Source organism: Eublepharis macularius, chromosome 7 (genome assembly GCF_028583425.1).
Source record: "Eublepharis macularius isolate TG4126 chromosome 7, MPM_Emac_v1.0, whole genome shotgun sequence".
NCBI lineage: Eukaryota > Metazoa > Chordata > Lepidosauria > Squamata > Eublepharidae > Eublepharis > Eublepharis macularius.
This window is the reverse complement of record NC_072796.1, coordinates 4,028,401-4,048,257: the sequence shown is the minus strand read 5'-3', so window position 1 is coordinate 4,048,257 and position 19,857 is coordinate 4,028,401. Positions and strand designations below refer to the sequence as shown.

At 42.8% G+C, this 19,857-nt stretch overlaps 2 protein-coding genes across 3 annotated transcripts in view; both read left to right on the top strand.

The window, feature by feature from the left end:
* The window catches only part of LOC129334058 (protocadherin alpha-C2-like), a 280,693-nt gene that overhangs the window by 139,784 nt on the left and 121,052 nt on the right, over positions 1-19,857 (top strand). The window lies entirely within an intron of this gene.
* On the top strand, positions 9,560-11,962 carry LOC129333269 (protocadherin alpha-3-like). The gene has a single exon (XM_054984797.1). The coding sequence runs from the start codon at positions 9,584-9,586 to the stop codon at positions 11,960-11,962; it is 2,379 nt and encodes a 792-aa protein (XP_054840772.1). The 5' UTR covers positions 9,560-9,583.

Genomic DNA, 19,857 nt, shown 5'->3' with positions numbered 1-19,857 from the left:
TGGGCCTTCAGCCCTGTTAGTTGGTTCTGGGAAGGAGGGGCCCAGCCCTAGATAGGACAGAGCCTGGGGTGGGGGGTTAAAACTCCCTCAGGAAGGTCTTATAAAAGGCAGGCTGTGACGAATTCAGCTCCAGAGCCTGATATTTCCAGTCAGTGGGCTATGATTGACATGTTTCCTCCCCACTATGTGGCTAGCCTGAAATGGAAGTTAGGGATGGAATGTTGGGGAAGCTGTCAGTTGGAAGTTGGAGAGACAACTGCTGAGTGAAGAGGGTGGAGCCTCAGCCAGAGAATCCTCTGGGAGGGGAAATAATGTTTGTGGCACACTTTTAGTACTAGGACTAAAGTGAGGAGAACCAGCATAATAATGTGCAGACAATGTCATATATCTTCATATGTTCTGGATAATAGTAAAGCAAAATCTGAGGACAGACAGTTGTGAATACTTTTATATGATATCGTTTCTGAGCTTTTCTCTATTCCTGTTTTTTGGTCAATATAATTGTTGTAATCCTGGAAGTATATGAAAAGGGTTCCACGCCAGATGGTCCATGGTTTGGCTCACGTCTATGAATCACCTGGAAGATGACTCTGAAACGCCTCATTCTTTGCACATGTGCTCTGTCGTGCTCCATCATTTCCTGGCTTGGATTGCCTGCGGGGCTTATGGTTCTGTCATCTCTGTGATTGGACTAGACAATGTTTTGTTTCCAATTTTAACATCCTCAGAAGGAAAAATGATATTGGAAGGTATGGGGGGGTGGAATTATCAAAGGAATTGATAAAGGATGATAGAACAAGAGTATGATGCAACAAGCAGTAAGAATAATAATACTTAATATTTATAGTGCTTTTGAAGAGATGGTAGCATTTCACCAGGGTTAACTCAGCTTAACTCAGTTATCCCTACATGGCCCTATAAAGACCACTGGGTTGCTGAGATGAGGGGAATGCCTCTTTTTTAGAGCCATCTGCCTGACGTCTTCATCACACAGTGAAAACCTGATGCTGGGAATATAAATATGACTGAATAACTGAAGTTGGATTTTGAGTTGTCTGAGGAATTAGAAAAAAGTTTGTTTAGGAGGCTTTCCTTTAGGCTCCTGATCCAGTCCTTCTAGAATTTGACCTTCAGGAATCAGACAGAAAAGAGAAAAGCAAGCAGACACAGAACCAGCAAGCATAGCTGCGAGGTCCAGAAGGATCATGAAGCAGGATTCTTAAGCATCGGAAACTATTGTGGCTGGCTGAGGATGGGGCTAATGGCACTGGTTACCTGCATGCTTTGAATGCCAGCATCCAACTCCTGCTGGTAAGGGGGTAGCCCCCCCCCCTTTCTCAGTTGCAGGATGTCCAGGGTCGCAGAGTCCTCTCTCACTGGACTTACCTCATCCGGGGGACTGAGCACCGGCTGGGGCACTGATGCATTGCCGGGCCAGGGCCAAAGCTAGAGCCAGCAGCTGGCTGACAGGCAGGGCTCCAAGTGCCGTAGTTGTGCCACCACCAGACCAGGACCACAGCTAGAACTGGCAGCAGGGAAGCTGGCTGATGGAAGGGGCTCCGAGTGCTACACCACAGCCACCCAGAGTCCTTTGTCGCCACTGGTGGGACGGGTTGCCTCCCCTCCTAGCAGCCAGGCCTGCGGGATGCCCTCAAGAGCAGCACTGCCACAGTCAGCTGGGGCGGGCCCTTCAGAAAACATGTAGGCACTGTGGCCTGGCCATGAAGTGAAAAAAGGGCTGGCCAGCCCTCCCCTGCAAAGCCCTAGAGGGTCAGGAAGGGGGCAAGGGCAGGAAGGGCCCCTGGAAACCCTTGGATGGGCCTTCAGCCCTGTTAGTTGGCTCTGGGAAGGAGGGGCCCAACCCTAGATAGGACAGAGCCTGGGGTGGGGGGTTAAAACTCCCTCAGGAAGGTCTTATAAAAGGCAGGCTGTGACGAATTCAGCTCCAGAGCCTGAGATTTCCAGTCAGTGGGCTATGATTGACAGGTTTCCTCCCCACTATGTGGCTAGCCTGAAATGGAAGTTAGGGATGGAATGTTGGGGAAGCTGTCAGTTGGGAGTTGGAGAGAAAACTGCTGAGTGAAGAGGGTGGAGCCTCAGCCAGAGAATCCTCTGGGAGGGGAAATAATGTTTGTGGCACACTTTTAGTACTAGGACTAAAGTGAGGAGAACCAGCACTAACTCCTACTTAGACTCAAGAGATCTGGGAATTATACAGGGCCAAGGAAGTGGGTAGAGAGGAGTTTCCCCTTCAGTGCCAGGAACAGGGTGATAGCTCATTACTCTAATGCCTGCCTAGTATCTAGGAAGGGTTTGTCTCAGTGGAACACCCTGAAGTCTGGAGAGGAGGGAAAGTCGTGCTGTGTTTGTGTTTGAGTATATAAAGTGTAACATCTGTGAAGCAGTGTTAACCTCTGAAAGAAGCCAGCAACCTAGTGTTATTCCAAGTGTTTTGTGCCTCACCCCAGTGAAGTTCCTGTACGAAAACCTTTCTTCAGTTCAAACACCTGCCTACCTGCCTTTTGACTTTAACCTACTGTAAATAAACCTTCAGTTGTGTTTTGAACCTCCCCAAGCCTTGTGTGCCAGTTTCTGCTAAAGGGAAGCGCAAACCCCTGATCTGTCCCGCTGGGTAACCATTTTTAATAGTTCATAAGGGTGGGACAAGAAGGAAAGTTGAAGCTTAACATCAACCATGCTACCAGAGGCTTCCCAGCCCAGTATACGGCTTCATGGGCTTAAAGAGGAGAAGTTTTACCTCAGAGTAGGGGAAGGTCAGCCCAAGCCTGAGTTTTATGTGGGTTTGTGGCACAGGCCATCCAGGGTCACAGGGGAGGAAAAAGCCAGGGAGCCTCCTGGGAGACAGAAGAGTGACAGGCTACTTGGAGGGGAGAGAGGGTGTGAGGGTGCTGTAAACCCCCCTCCTCCCCATTTCTGGAGTGCACCTGGCAGCCGGCCTGGATGAGCAGGTCATCCTGGAGGGCAAGCCCCACAGGCTGGGATATCCCTTCAGCAGAGCCTGACATAGATATTTACTGTGACTACACCACCACCATACTGGCCAACACTGTTCTGACTGGGAGAGAGAAAATGTGATTCTGTATTACAACTTGCTCTCTGCAGATGCTTCAGAAACAGATACATCCTCATGGCTGTTTCTGTCTTCTTGGACTGTTAAATGAGTCTTCTCCCTCAGATAATTTCCAGCTTTTCCATTATTTCAAGTTTTTGTAGTTGCAACATCCTTGGCCTTTTCTTTCTTTATTTAAATATTTGTTGATCAGACAAACCGATGGTGATATATTAATCTAGATCCACATACAATGAAGATAATTTAGGAAGTTCTCAAAGAAGATCCCGAATCAAAATGGGCAGTTTCTAAAAGGTTTTTCTTTTTATTCTTTTGAATGCAGAGTCAGTCAGCAAGATAACTTGTCCCAGATCCCAGTTCCTTTCCAACAAGTCAGTGAAAAGGTTAATGGAACAGCAGGTCAGCAAATAAGTTGCCCCACACATAATTCAGGCTAGTCATTTGAAGTGAGTTTTCTTCCTCAACCTCTTTCCTCCAAATCATGCTGGAATTTATATTTCCTCAAAGAAGTCACAGAAAGACAAGTGCTACTGTCCTGATGAAAAGTAGGTAGCCCACTTCCTCTGAAATCATGTCAAATTTTTTTGCAAAAGAAAGAAGGGAATTGGGAACGAAAAGGAGAGTTAATTCAAGAGATGGATCCGTAACTTTATATACCACAAAGTATGTGGGAATTGTAAAGATGCAGGTGAGGAACGCAACGAGTGAAGGTATCTTTGTAGTTGATATTATGGTAAAATCTCAGTGCTGCAACATTTCTGTTCTTTGACTGATTCTTCTGTTTATCATCTATGAAAACATAAAATATTTTGTCTGACTTGGCAAATTCACTTGCTTTTCAGTTTGATAAATAAAAATTCAGTCTACGGTGCTTTCTGTTTTTGTTTGAATGAATTCATTGGTTCTTCCAGTCACTCAGCCATGCAATTCCTAAATCAATGTGTGCAGTTTCCATCATGGGCAACACAACAATTCCTTCCAGGGATCATAATTCGGGAATATTTTCAGTTGAGGTAGCACCTGAAATACCCATAGCATGGTATTCTCTGGAAGAAACTTCCGATAAGTATCGAAGGCTCTGTCTCTATCTTCGTGCACAAAATTTCTTTTTCATTCCTGGTTACAGTAACAGAAGAGGACCAAAATAGCCTCATAAAATAAAAAAGTGTTTCTGTAAGTTTCAGCCACTCTATCTAAACTTTTCTATCATTGATTAAAAATGGCCCCACTGCTTAATCAACTTAAGCATTAGTTGATTAATCTGCCGATGAAAGGACTTTGAGTTGATCTAGTTTCCTCAAATCACCTTGTAGCTTGCTTGACACATCTAATACATTCAAGACAAAGTCATATATATCTATACAGAAGTTGAAAGGGGTCTGCTGGATGTGGAAAAGTAATTTAATTGAACATAACTGGACAATATATTATTTAATATTAATGCTGTCAACATATTAAATGATTTTAGTTGATTTATCATTTTGCAGTCAACCAGTGAATCTGTTAAATGTTTGTACATTACAGACATCTCCAAAAGATGCCTCTATAACATATTAAAGTAAGTGTAAGATACCTTATGATTTAATAAAGAAAACCACTGATGGTTAGAAGAAATGGAATTTTAATAATTTTCTTTTGCATTTCTTTGGATTATAAAGAACCTCATAAATAATACAAGGGTATCTGCAACTCTCAGCATATTAGGAAAAAAGTTGTCTTCACTGATTAAAAATGACTCCACTGCTGTTTAATCTACCAATAAAATGAATCCAAGTCATCCCATGTACTTGCCATTCAGAACATACAACTGTTCTGTGACCTCAGTTGGGAGAGGAGCTTGACAGCAGTAATATGGAGCAGTAGACACAGGAAGGGGAAATGCCTTTGCACAGAGACCCAGCCCCATAGTTAGACATGCCACAAAGGGAGTCTAGAGGCCTAGACTATGACAATCTTGGGGCCAAGCTAGAAGTGACGAGTTACACTTGAATGGCAAGTGAACAGACTCACATGTATTTCTCACTTCGTGATTGAGTGGAGTGCAAGTGGAGCACAAGCGAACAGGGAGTCTGAGAATGACAAGAATGTCTAACTTCACAGAAGTTGGTGATATTACTCAACGGTAGATGTATTGGTGGAGGGACAAAAGCAATTCATATGCATGAGAAACTTGTAAGCACTAATTTTACATAGACTTTGTTAAGATAGAAGGTAGCAAGAATTAGCTAACCATTTGTATATATTTTAAGAATGTTTCAAGTAGATACCTTGTCTGGTATTTGAAGTAGGTAGGTAGTAGGTTTAATTGTATATGGCCAAAGGCCGTCACAATACAAAGTTAAAAACAGTAAAAATAGAAATCTATCTTACAAGAATAAAATAGTTATTAAAATAATAAAAATAAAATACAACTAAAATGGGACCTTAATAAATACCAGATAGTTATGAGAAAAGTTAGGTTTCTGAGGAAACAATCTTGGCCCTAATATTTTTTTCAGCTAAGGCAAACAGGGTACTCTGCTAGTGACAAGTGAATCAGTATCAGATAACAAAAAAACTAATTTGTCAATATCGGAGATAAAGTTATGCCCCACTAACAAGTTAGAAAGAAATTTAGCTCTAACCTCTGCATACATGGGACAACATAAGGGGCGAATCCACATTACTCATTCTAAGTCGCATGTTCCCCGCATTCCCCACGCAATCCTGAGTGCCGGTCACATTACCTCATTAAACAGACGCATTTCATTTGCATTTCTCCCGAATATGTGGTCAGAGGTTTTCAATGGGAGTTTCACGGTAGCCATGAACGGGCCAATGTGCAATTTACACGGTTTTTTTAAACCCCCCCCCCCTTCCTGTCTCTCTGGCCGTTCCGAGAGTTCCTATTGGCTGATTCAACTTGCAAGTGCTCCGTAGTCTGCAAAAGACTGTTTTTGACTTCATAGCATTGGATTTATTGATTATGCTGTTTCTGAATCAAATCAGGTAGTTTGAAAAATCATTTTGGGGTGAATCCATCCTCAGAATGGACTCGCGAAACTTCCTTTTTAACTGTTTTTTATTTTTTTTATTTTATATTACTGTAATATCGAAATTATAATATCCTTATAAGGAAATACAATATCCTTATAAGGCAAGATCAAAATAACGGAAAAGTAATTTTTTTTTAAAAAAGGCGGGAAGATTTGTTCCCTCCCTCAAAAGCAGAAAATGCGGGTGTGGGGTGAATGCGGATTCGGCCAGTGACTATTGGGAACATAATGACACTCCAAGGAAGTGAAACTTCAGTAAAATTCAGGCACTGAACTGTCCTGCATAGGAAATGTCCACGAAAGCTTCCCACATGCTTCCAAATTTCCAAAAAGGAAATGGGAGAGAGCCATCTGTGCTGTCAGTGGGGGAAAGACAGGCATCATTATCTTCAATGATGTTTCTTTATAAGGCAAAATCGAAATAACGGAAAAGTGTGCTCAAAAAAATAAAAAAAATGGGTGGGAAAAAAAGGTCCCGCCCAAAAAAGCGGTTTTCGAGCGGCCGTGTGACCAGAGGGACGTGCGAGAAAGATGGATTGGAAGCAGGAATGTGAACGAAGAGGAAAAAATCGCAGATTGGAGGCAAACGGAAGATATCCGATAAACATGCGGGTAATGGGTGAATGTGGATTCGACCAAGGTGTAATGTAGAAGATCCTCAGGAACTGAGGCACCGCATATGCAGGTATTTGAAGTTATAAGATAATAAGTCACCCAGGAATGTGTACCCTAGAGAGCTATTGTAAGAAGATGGTTCTGAAAGCCTATAAATATGTTAAGCTGAATTGATTGGGAGCTGTTCAGCCTCTACAGTAAAAAAAAAATCAACATGATCTACTTTATATCAGAATTTATTGTTGTTTGAACCGCGTTTGCATTGCACAGAAGACAGAGTGAAGATTAGTTAAGAGCCATGTTATTTTCACTCTGAGACCAGGGCCTGCAATAAACCAAGATTCCAACTCTACCCCCATATTCACGCCAACATCACAGTCACTGGACCTAACTGCACCAGCTATACTCTCTCAGGATTATTCACTTGTTCATCTTCCATTGGTTATGTACGCCATCAAGTGACAGCAATGCCCTTCAATTCCCTATATTGGACAAACAGGTCAGTCCCTTTGCAAAGGAGTGAATAGATCTAAATCTGATATCAAGAATCACAACATTCAAAAACCAGTGGGCGAACATTTTAATCTGCCAGGACATTCCATTGCTGACCTAAGAGTAGCAGTTCTCAAGCAGAGAAACTTCAAAAGAAAATTACAATTTAAGATGGTCGAAAATGTTTATTTGCAAATTGGGAACAATGGGTCCCCCAGGATTGAACCAGGACATAGGATTTTTCTTGCATTACACTTGGGTGCACTTTGCACCCAGGCTCTATCAAGATAACTACATCATCTATTATAACTAGCTTCCTGACATTCCAACACTCCAATTTACAATACCTGTCTCATCCTCTGCCTGGATTAGAGTTGCCGGCTCCAGGTTGGGAAATTCCTCAAGATTTGGGGTGGAGCCTGGAGAGGGTAGGGTTTGAGGAAGAAATAGGACTCAGCAGGAAATATTGCCATAGAATTCACCCTCCAAAGCATCAATTTTCTCCAAGGAAACTGATATCTGTGGCCTGGAGATTAGTTGAAATTCCGGGAGATCTCCAGCCACCATCTGGATTTTTATAAAGACCTGGCCTTCTTCCACTTCTCGTATCTGGCAAAGGGAGCTCTGACTCTGGAAAGCTGTAAATCTTGTTGGTCTTTAAGATGCTACTGAGCCTGAATCTTGCTCTTCTAATACAGACCAACAAGGCTACCCACCTGAAGGTATTTGCGCATGTCCCTTGAAGTTCTGTAAGAGGAGTACCTCCTGCTCCTGCCAAACAGCTAGAAGTGCTTTAGCCGGGATTCTAGAAAATTATTTCCTCTATTAAATTGCAACAGTAAATAGGAAATGCTTCCCTCAGACTTCTGGAGCCTTTGGTCCCCGAGAAACATCTCAATAATAAGAAGAGAATGTGAAGCCTCACAGCAGGGAGATAACATGGATTTACAACCTCGGATTAAGTCACCAGGCCTGACACAACAAGGGCATAATAGAGCTGAACACATTTGGGTCTGACTTACTGTACTTCACAACTGTAACGCTCTTCCTCCAGAAATGATTATTTCCACAACCAGGATCGCCAGTCCCCCATTTCCTTTTTGAAATACATGGTGGATACATTTTGCTCTGTCATGAATCTCCCTACAAGACCAATTGACTAGAGCTCCTGGGTCTCACCCTTTCTGATGGAAAGTAACCTGGACGTCTTTGGAGCTCCTTACTTGTTAAGCACATTCAGCAGGCCACTTGCTCGCATATTGCCCTTTACTGTAAACTTAAGAGTTGGTTTTACAGATTTGTTTTATGTAATTATTTAGTAAATTTTTATGCTGCCGCTCCAAAAACCTGCCGAAGATGACTTACAAAAAATTAAAAGATAAAATTTAAAAAAATTAAAAGATGTTATTTAAAATCCAGCATTAAAAGCCCGACTCAGCATAAAAACATAGACAGGGTTAATAAGGAGGCCAGTCTGATGGACTTTATTTATTTATTTATTTGATTTTTTAACCCTTCCTCCCAACGAACAGGCTCAGGGCTGGGACTGGGTGGTCCAGTCCTTTGGGCTGCCAATCAGAAGTAATATTGACTTGTGTGTATGTTATGTGCCGTCAAGTTGCCTCCGACCTATGGTGACCATATAAATGAAAGACCTCCAAAATATCCTATCATTAACAGACTTGCTCAGATCCTGCAAATTGGAGGACGTGGCTTCTTTTATTGAGTCCAGCTATCTCGTTTTAGGTCTTCCTCTTTTCCTACTGGCTTCTACTTTTCCTAGCATGATTGACTTGGTCCCTTTTTATTACTTAGTGAAGGAAAAGATATTTTAGATATTCCTAGTGGGAACTCCTAAAATGTGGGGCATATCTTGGCAACACTAGCCAAATATAAAACCTTTTGAATAGATAGTTCCAACCCGCAGTTCTGTAGAAACCAAAGTACTTTGATATAAGTTTATTTGGGGCCAGTTCAAATCGTATTTTACTTTGTCTGGTTTGTTGATTAAGGCTTTGATTCTGCCAAATTACTGATCTAAAACCTCCAGATTAAAAAGTAATTTAATTAAGCTGCAGGTAAATTCCAGAACACAGTAATGAAACTAATCTAAGAAACAGAGAAAATCAAAATGTATTTGGCATTTTTACCCATTGTCACAAGATGTCGCTGCCCACTGAAAATCAAAATGCTCTTCCTGACAAAGATCAAAGCCCCTCCCAGAGACACAATGAGAACAAGAGACTGTATGGAGAAGATGGAATGGATACTACGACATTCCTCACCATTTAATGCCAGCTCCTGAGGGTGGATTTAATAGTTAAAACCAGGAATACAACCTACCTTTGCTATGGTTGTTTTGCATCAATGCCCCTTGGTGAGATCTAAGCTGCTGCAACTGATTCTTCTCCTCACAGCCTGCGAAATGCGGAGTGGGCAGCTCCATTATTCTGTGCCAGAAGAATCCCAGCATGGCACCTTTGTGGGTCGCATCGCCCAGGATCTGGGGCTGGAGGTGAGTGAGCTCATGCCACGGATGTTCCGGATGGTGTCCCAAGGCCGCAGAGACTATTTTGAGGTGAACCTCCAGAATGGAATTTTATTTGTTAATTCCCGGATAGACCGGGAGGAGCTGTGCATCAAGACGCCGGTGTGCATCATTCACCTGGAAGTGATCCTGGACAACCCCCTGAGAATCTTCCATGTGGAAGTGGAGATCAAGGACATAAATGACAATGCGCCCCTATTCCCGGCAGCTGAGCAAAAACTGGTTGTTGCAGAATCTAGACTTCCAGGCTCATCATTCCCACTAGAGGGAGCCTCTGATGACGACATTGGTTCAAATTCTCACCTCAGCTACAAAATCAGTCCAAATGAACATTTCACCTTAGATGTTCAAAACAACGACGAACATGGTGAGTCTTTAGTTCTTGTGTTACAGAAGCCTCTTGATAGAGAGTTAACCCATATGTATAATTTATTACTTACAGCCACTGATGGGGGTAAACCAGAACAGACTGGCACTGCTCATGTAGTGATCAATGTGCTGGATGTAAATGACAATGCACCAGTTTTTAATCAGTCTGTGTATAAAATAAAACTTTTTGAAAATGCAAGAATAGGAGCAATAATTATCACTCTCAATGCAACAGATCTCGATGAAGGAATGAACAAAGACATTATATATTCAATTCGAAGTGTAAATCCTCATAATTTTGCTGCACTGATTAATTTAGACCAAAGAACTGGACAGATCAGATTAAATGGAGAACTTGATTTTGAAAGCATTAAAGTGGGTGAAATTGGAATCGAAGCAACAGACAAAGGCATCCCACCAATAAAAGGACAGTGCAAAGTTCTGATTGAGGTTGTGGATGTGAATGACAATGCGCCAGAGGTGACCGTGTCCTCCCTGTCAGTGCCAGTGCCTGAGAACTCTCCCCCAGGGACAGTGGTGGCCCTCCTCAGCATTTCTGATAAGGACTCTGGGGCAAACGGGCAAGTGAGCTGTTCCCTTCACCCTCCTGGGCTCCCCTTCAAGCTGACCTCCACCTTCAAGAATTACTACTCACTGGTACTGGCTGAGCCACTGGACCGGGAGCTGACGGCTAAGTATAGTTTGGTGGTGATAGCGCAAGACCAAGGGGACCCACAGCTATCAGTGAGTAGCAGCCTGGTGGTGCCGATCAGCGATGTGAATGACAACGCACCCACTTTTGCACAGCCCTCCTACACAGTCTTTGTGAAGGAAAACAACCCTCCTGGGGCTCACATCTTCACAGTGTCTGCCTCAGACCCAGATGTGGCCGAGAACGCCTTGGTCAGCTACTGGCTGGATGAGAAGCTCTGGCCGCTGTCGAGCTACATCTCGGTGCACTCGGAGAGTGGGAAGCTGTATGCCCTGCAGCCCTTGGATTACGAGGAGCTGAAGCTACTGGAGTTCGAGGTGAGGGCCAAGGATGCGGGGCTGCCTTCCTTGTGTGGCAATGTGACTGTGCAAGTGTTTGTGGTGGATGAGAATGACAACGGACCTGCAGTGTCTGGGCCAGACCAGGATACCGTGACTCTGGTGAAGGTCCCAGTGGCAGCTGGACATGTGGTGGGCAAGATCCATGCCCTGGATGCTGACTCGGGATACAATGCCTGGCTGCGCTATGAGTTGCATGATGCAGCCAGTGGCCCGTGGCGGGTGGGGCTTTACAGTGGAGAGGTCAGTACCACGCGTGCTCTGGAGGAGGCAGAGGGCGGCAACAGCCAGAGTCTGCTGGTGCTGGTGAAGGATCACGGCAAGCCAGTAATGTCAACCACAGCCACCTTCAGCGTGTCACTGGTGGCCAGTGCCCAGGCTGCCCAGAGTGATGCCCGTCTCTCTGGGATGGGAAGGAATACAAAGCCCCTGGCAGACAATGCTAACCTCTACCTGATCATCGCCATCTGCTCCGTGTCCAGCTTGTTTTTACTGGTCATCCTTGTGTACGTGGCACTGCGATGCCAGAGTCAGGCCAAGGAGGCCATGATGTACGGTCCTGGCACAGCCACGCTGGTGTGTGCCAGTGAAGTGGGCAGCTGGTCGTATTCCAACCGCCACAGCCACATCCTGGCAGGGGTGAGTGGGGAGCCTGGTGCCAAGAGTGACCTCATGGTTTTCAGCCCCAATATTCCTGTCATGGCAGAGAGTGGGAAGGAGCTGGTCCCAAATGTTGCTGGGCAGGTGAGTTGCAGCCATTGATAATGAAATTCCCTGTATAGTCATTCTGTTTCAATACATTTGCCACATTTGGGTATTTGTTAATCCTTTTGGCATGAAATAGCTAGGCATGTTACAATACTGGAACAAGGGCATAATTTATACATTACAGGTTTCTAAAAACTTCATTTGTCTGATGTCTTAATAAGTATCATCTTAGTATCTTAGTATCTATTTTTTAAAGTTTGACTTATGTGGTCGGTGGCCTTTAAGCTCTTGGGTGTATTAAATGGTGGAATCAACCTCTTTAATTTGTTTATTCTAATATATGTGGAACATTTTATGACCCCTCTTCACAGACGCATTCAGGTTTTTCTGACTAGGGTAGAGGAGGCCGAGGTACACCTGAGCAAACTCCAAAAGCCTGCTTGTTTGTTTGCTTATTTAGAAGTTTTTTATTCCACTTGTCCAGGAACCATGTGAGATATGCAGTCATAAAATCACCATCCAGAACTAATCACCAGCAGGAGGCATCAACATTGTCTACCAACATTTATGGATAATAATTGAAAAATTGAGATTAAAAATGTCTGTTTTAAAAAATAAAAAATAATAGCAGGGTGGTGCTTTCTCTTTTGTTTGGGGCATAGACGACACTTCCCCAACATGCAACACCCTAGTATGCTCTGGGCTCAGAGGCCGTGGCAGTCCCCTGCAAGGCTCTGGCTATGCCGCATCAGGAGCAGGAGGCAGATTTTGCTTTCACTGCAGCAATCCCTTTACGTTTCCTCACAGAAGTGAATGGAGCCCATTCATTTATATGGGAGGAAGTAAAGGGATGCCTTTGGGGATACCTGTGGGATGGGAACCAGAGATGTTGCCTGCCGCTGGTGGCCTCAGTCACTGAGTTTTGAGACTGTTCTTCTTTTCATGGCTTCTTCTTCCGCAAAGCCCAATCCTTGCCTATATTTCTTTGCCATAACAGCATCTTATAGAAAATTGGAAAGTGGTATTTATAGATATAAATCAAGATCCTTACATTGATTGCTTATTGTGCTTTCAGTACTGATTTTCCATCTCTGAGAATTATCGCATGTTATAGCATAATGGCAAAAAAATTGTGACTTTCAATTTTGTATAGGTAACATAATGCAAATACCATTTTCTAATCTGTGAGCTATCAATGCATGCAATCTTATTGTTTTACAGAATCTTACAAAAATATATCTGTGAATTTAACTTAATGCATTCACCAAGCTATTTCAAATGGATTCTCTAGTTTAAATACGTAAAGTTTTAAATGCTGTTCTTGCTGTTAAGTAAGTATTAAACAATATTAGTAATAAGGACTGCCTGCTTTCCATAGTGCCCGGCCTGCCAGTTAAGATCTACCCCTCAAGCCTGCTCTCTGTGCCCAGCCTTCAGAGGTGAGGCAGGTGGGGACTGGAGACAGGGCATTTTCTGTGGCAGCTGATCACTTGTGGAATGCCCTTCCCCTTGACTTTTGCCTGGCACCTACATTGCTTTCTTTTAGGCACCAGGCCAAAACATCTGCGTTCACCCTGGCTTTTAATCAAAGGGTTGATTTTTTTTAAAAATCACCATTTTAGTCTGGAAATTCTTATTTTACACTGTCAACGCTCTGTTTTTATGGTGTATGTTTTTATGCTGGGCTGGTTTTTATGCTGGATTTTAATTAATACCTTTTATTATTTTGGTTTTATTATTTTTATTGTGTAAGTTGCCTCAGGCAAGTACCTGAGGAGGCAGCATAACAGTTTTTAAACTAAATAAATCAGCCAATACTGGGATATGAATTGCACAGTGAAAATAACTAATTTCATGACTTTGTGTACTACTGATTTAGATGCTATATACTTTTATCAATATCAGTTTGAAAAATTTTCCTTCAAGTTCATTAGGTTGTAGGCTGCATCGTTTATGAAATCCAGCTGTACTCTGGGAAATGTGTATAGGTATTTTAGGTGTATAGGTAAGAGGACATATGACCTCTGCATGCTGCCTCTGTGATGTGGGGGAAAGGAGCCAATTTGTCTTGACTTTTTTGGGCACGTGACTTTGGTGAGGGCCTGTGTGTGCGTGTGTATGTGTGTGTATGAATGCATCCCGGTAAATCATTGGCCTTCCCAGGACCGTAGATCATGTTGTTCACACTGCCAAAATGCTTTGTGTGGCAGATGGGACGGAAAGAAAGATGGAAGAGAAAAGGGAGGAACATATGGTGTTGTGCATGTTGTGCACTGCTAAAGGCATAGTCATTCTGTGTGGTGCAATTCCTGCTTGTTGGGAAGATGATCTTGTGAGATCCTCTGTTCTGTTTTAGTGAGATCCTCTGTCCCTTTATCCATGCAGCCGAGAACCATGCAGGCCATCTTGATGAGGCATCATTAGCTAGGAAGGGAGAGTGGGGGCTGGGGGCATTCTGAGGGGAGTGGGGAGGGGCACGTTCTGAGACCAGCGACAGCGGACTGCAGCAGGAGCAGAAGGGTCTCAACAAGCTGCATCCTCATGCCATAAACAACCACAGTTAAGACAAACCCTGGATTCCCAAGCCGGATACAAACTCCAATTCAGAACCCAGCCTGGGACCTTTCCACAACTAGGGTTTAATCTATACCATGGTATCATGATAAATGCCGCTTTAGTTAAGAAATGCTTTAAAGATACCTCTGAGAAAGTGAATATGGGAAAAGTCATTCTTCAAGTGTCACCCTGGTAACAGGAGTTCAAATTCCACTGTAGTGAAGAGTATGGCAATGAAGGAGTGTCTGGCAGTTAAAAATGTAATATCTCGTCTGCAGCTCAAATATGTAAGAATGAAGTTTAAATAATAGGGTTTCCAATACTGACTTTGGAAATTCCTGGAGATTTTGGTGTGCTGCGGTGCCTGGCGCGGGCAGAGAGCTCAGATGTGATATAATGTCCTGTGGTGTGCAGGTCAAAGGTCAGCAACTCCTTCCCTTCCTGTGAGGTCACTTTCTCCAGCCAAAATTCAAATTTTAAATTTAAATTTCTCTCTTCATATTACTTCCACTCTATTCTCTCACTGTACTTTATGTGTTCTGGATGGGTAGCAACATTAGTCTGTCTGTAGCAGTAGAAAAGAGCAAGAGTCCAGTAGCACCTATAAGACTAACAAAATTTGTGGTAGGGTAGGAGCTTCCATGAGTCACAGCTCACTTCTTCAGATACTTCAGATCTTCAGATACATATGTGTTCTGTATGTTATATGAACCCTATTTCTGCTGATATAACTGGCTGCTATCCAGTTACATTCCACTCAACCTAAAACATCTCTCAAAATCTTCTTCAGGTTTTTTTCGTTGTTAAGGAGAAAAAAATCCAGTCTGTAGGAAGATGCCAGCCAACCACAGTCAGATCCCCCTCTCAATCACCAAGCAGCCTCTTGCCTTCAGGTGATTTACAAGTGTCAGTTTCTCCTAATTACTATGGTATGCCGTAGTGTATACCATAGGAGATGCAGAAGTCCAAAGTATCCACCCTCTATAGCCATTCTAGGAGTTATGTTTTTCCTTCAGTCTATGGTATACCATGGAGTCCGAATTTGCCATTTCCTTCCAGGGGAACAGATGTCTGAAGATCTGTTGTAATTCTGGGTGAAATTCATTCCCCACCTTGAGGTTGGTGACCCTGTTAAATGACGTTGTGGTCACTGATTTAATGTAATGGCAGAAAAATTGTGACTTTTAATAATGTGCAGATAATGTCATATATCTTCATATGTTCTGGATAATAGTAAAGCAAAATCTGAGGACAGACAGTTGTGAATACTTTTATATGATATCGTTTCTGAGCTTTTCTCTATTCTTGTTTTTTGGTCAATATAATTGTTGTAATCCTGGGAGTATATGAAAAGGGTTCCATGCCAGATGGTCCATGGTTTGGCTCACGTCTGTGAATCACCTGGAAGATGACTCTGAAACGCCTCATTCTTTGCACATGTGCTCTGTCGTGCTCCATCATTTCCTGGCTTGGATTGCCTGCGGGGCTTATGGTTCTGTCATCTCTGTGATTGGACTAGACAGTGTTTTGTTTCCAACTTTAACATCCTCAGAAGGAAAAATGATATTGAAAGGTATGGGGGGGTGGAATTATCAAAGGAATTGGTTAAAAGGATGATAGAACAAGAGTATGATGCAACAAGCAGTAAGAATAATAATACTTAATATTTATAGTGCTTTTGAAGAGATGGTAGCATTTCACCAGGGTTAACTCAGCTTAACTCAGTTATCCCTACATGGCCCTATAAAGACCACTGGGTTGCTGAGATGAGGGGAATGCCTCTTTTTTAGAGCCATCTGCCTGACGTCTTCATCACACAGTGAAAACCTGATGCTGGGATTATAAATATGACTGAATAACTGAAGTTAGATTTTGAGTTGTCTGAGGAATTAGAAAAAAGTTTGTTTAGGAGGCTTTCCTTTAGGCTCCTGATCCAGTCCTTCTAGAATTTGACCTTCAGGAATCAGACAGTCAGAAAAGAGAAAAGCAAGCAGACACAGAACCAGAAAGCATAGCTGTGAGGTTCAGAAGGATCATGAAGCAGGATTCTTAAGCATCGGAAACTATTGTGGCTGGCTGAGGATGGGGCTAATGGCACTGCAAAGCCCTAGAAGGTCAGGAAGGGGGCAAGGGCAGGAAGGGCCCCTGGAAACCCTTGGATGGGCCTTCAGCCCTGTTAGTTGGCTCTAGGGAGGAGGGGCCAAGCCCTAGATAGGACAGAGCCTGGTGGAGGGGTTAAAATACCCTCAGGAAGGTCTTATAAAAGGCAGGCTGTGACGAATTCAGCTCCAGAGCCTGAGATTTCCAGTCAGTGGGCTATGATTGACATGTTTCCTCCCCACTATGTGGCTAGCCTGAAATGGCAGTTAGGGATGGAATGTTGGGGAAGCTGTCAGTTGGAAGTTGGAGAGAAAACTGCTGAGTGAAGGGGATTGGAGCTTGGCTTTAGACCAGAAAGGATCAGCCAGAGAATCCTCTGGGAGGGGAAATAATGTTTGTGGCACACTTTTAGTACTAGGACTAAAGTGAGGAGAACCAGCACTAACTCCTACTTAGACTCAAGAGATCTGGGAATTATACAGGGCCAAGGAAGTGGGTAGAGAGGAGTTTCCCCTTTAGTGCCAGGAACAGGGTGATAGCTCATAACTATAATGCCTGCCCAGTATCTAGGAAGGGTTTGTCTCAGTGGAGCACCCTTAAGTCTGGAGAGGAGGGAAAGTCGTTCTGTGTTTGTGTGTTTGAGTATATAAAGTATAACATCTGTGAAGCAGTGTCAACCTCTGAAAGAAGCCAGCAACCTAGTGTTATTCCACGTGTTTTGTGCCTCACCCCATTGAAGATCCTGTACGAAAACCTTTCTTCAGTTCAAACACCTGCCTACCTGCCTTTTTACTTTAACCTACTGTAAATAAACCTTGTTGCGTTTTGAACCTCCCCAAGCCTTGTGTGCCAGTTTCTGCTAAAGGGAAGCGCAAACCCCTGATCTGTCCCGCTGGGTAACCATTTTTAATAGTTCATAAGGGTGGTACAAGAAGGAAAGTTGAAGCTTAACATCAACCATGCTGCCAGAGGCTTCCCAGCCCAGTATACGGCTTCATAGGCTTAAAGAGGAGAAGTTTTACCTCAGAGTAGGGGAAGGTCAGCCCAAGCCTGAGTTTTATGTGGGTTTGTGGCACAGGCCATCCAGGGTCACAGGGGAGGGAAAAGCCAGGGAGCCTCCTGGGAGACAGAAGAGTGACAGGCTACTTGGAGGGGAGAGAGGGTGTGAGGGTGCTGTAAACCCCCCTCCTCCCCATTTCTGAAGTGCACCTGGCAGCCAGCCTGGACAAGCAGGTCATCCTGGAGGGCAAGCCCCACAGGCTGGGATATCCCTTCAGCAGAGCCTGACATAGATATTTACTGTGACTACACCACCACCATACTGGCCAACACTGTTCTGACTGGGAGAGAGAAAATGTGATTCTGTATTACAACTTTGCTCTCTGCAGATGCTTCAGAAACAGATACATCCTCATGGCTGTTTCTGTCTTCTTGGACAGTTAAATGAGTCTTCTCCCTCAGATAATTTCCAGCTTTTCCATTATTTCAAGTTTTTGTAGTTGCAACATCCTTGGCCTTTTCTTTCTTTCTTTAAATATTTGTAGATCAGACAAACCGATGGTGATATATTAATCTAGATCCACATACAATGAAGATAATTTAGGAAGTTCTCAAAGAAGATCCCGAATCAAAATGGGCAGTTTCTAAAAGGTTTTTCTTTTTCTTCTTTTGAATAAAGAGTCAGTCAGCAAGATAACTTGTCCCAGATCCCAGTTCCTTTCCAACAAGTCAATGAAAAGGTTAATGGAACAGCAGGTCAGCAAATAAGTTGCCCCACACATAATTCAGGCTAGTCATTTGAAGTGAGTTTTCTTCCTCAACCTCTTTCCTCCAAATCATGCTGGAATTTATATATCCTCAAAGAAGTCACAGAAAGACAAGTGCTACTGTCCTGATGAAAAGTAGGTAGCCCACTTCCTCTGAAATCATGTCACATTTTTTTGCAAAAGGAAGAAGGGAATTGGGAACGAAAAGGAGAGTTAATTCAAGAGATGGATCCGTAACTTTATATACCACAAAGTATGTGGGAATTGTAAAGATGCAGGAGAGTAACGTGACGAGTGAAGGTATCTTTGTAGTTAATATCATGGTAAAATCTCAGTGCTGCAACATTTCTGTTCTTTGACTGATTCTTCTGTTTATCATCTATGAAAACATAAAATATCATTTTGTCTGACTTGGCAAATTCACTTGCTTTTCCGTTTGATAAATAAAAATTCAGTCTATGGTGCTTTCTGTTTTTGTTTGAATGAATTCATTGGTTCTTCCAGTCACTCAGCCGTGCAATTCATAAATCAATGTGTGCAGTTTCCATCATGGGCAACACAACAATTCCTTCCAGGGATCATAATTCGGGAATATTTTCAGTTGAGGTAGCACCTGAAATACCCATAGCATGGTATCCTCTGGAAGAAACTTCCGATAAGTATCGAAGGCTCTGTCTCCATCTGTGTGCATGTACACAAAATTTATTTTTCATTCCTGCTTACAGTAACAGAAGAGGACCAAAATAGCCTCATAAAATAAACAAGGGTTTCTATAAGTTTCAGCTACTCTATCTAAATTTTTCCATCGTTGATTAAAATGGCTCCACTGCTTAATAAGCTTATAGTTGATTAACCTGCGGATGAATGGACTTTGAGTTCATCTAATTTCCTCAAATCACCTTGAAGCTTGCCTGATACATCTAATACATTCAACAAACAGTTATATATCTGTACAGAAGTTGAAATGTGTCTGTTGGACATGAGAAAGTTACTTAATTGAACATAACTGGACAATATAATTAATAATAATGATGTCAACATATTAAATAATTTTAGTCGATTTATCATTTTGCTGTCGGCCAGTGAATTTGTTAACTGTTTGTACATAACAAAAATCTCCAAAAGATGCCTCTATAACATATTAAAGTAAGTGTAAGATACCTTATGGTTTAATAAAGAAAACCGCTGATGGTTAGAAGAAATGGAATTTTAATAATTTTCTTTTGCATTTCTTTGGATTATAAAGAACCTCATAAATAATACAAGGGTATCTGCAACTCTCAGCATATTAGGAAAAAAGTTGTCTTCACTGATTAAAATGACTCCACTGCTCAATTAGCTTAAGTTTTAGTTGTTTAATCTACCAATAAAATGAATCCAAGTCATCCCATGTACTTGCCACTCAGCTCATGCAACTGTTCTGTGACCTCAGTTGGTTGGGAGAGGATTTTGACAGGAAGAATATGGAGCAGTAGACACAGGAAGAGAAAATGCCTTCGCACATAGCCCCAGCCCCATACCTAGACA

Coding starts and splice junctions, on each gene's coding strand:
- LOC129333269 (XM_054984797.1), top strand. CDS start 9,584: ATGGTTGTTTTGCATCAATGCCCCTTGGTGAGATCTAAGCTGCTGCAA.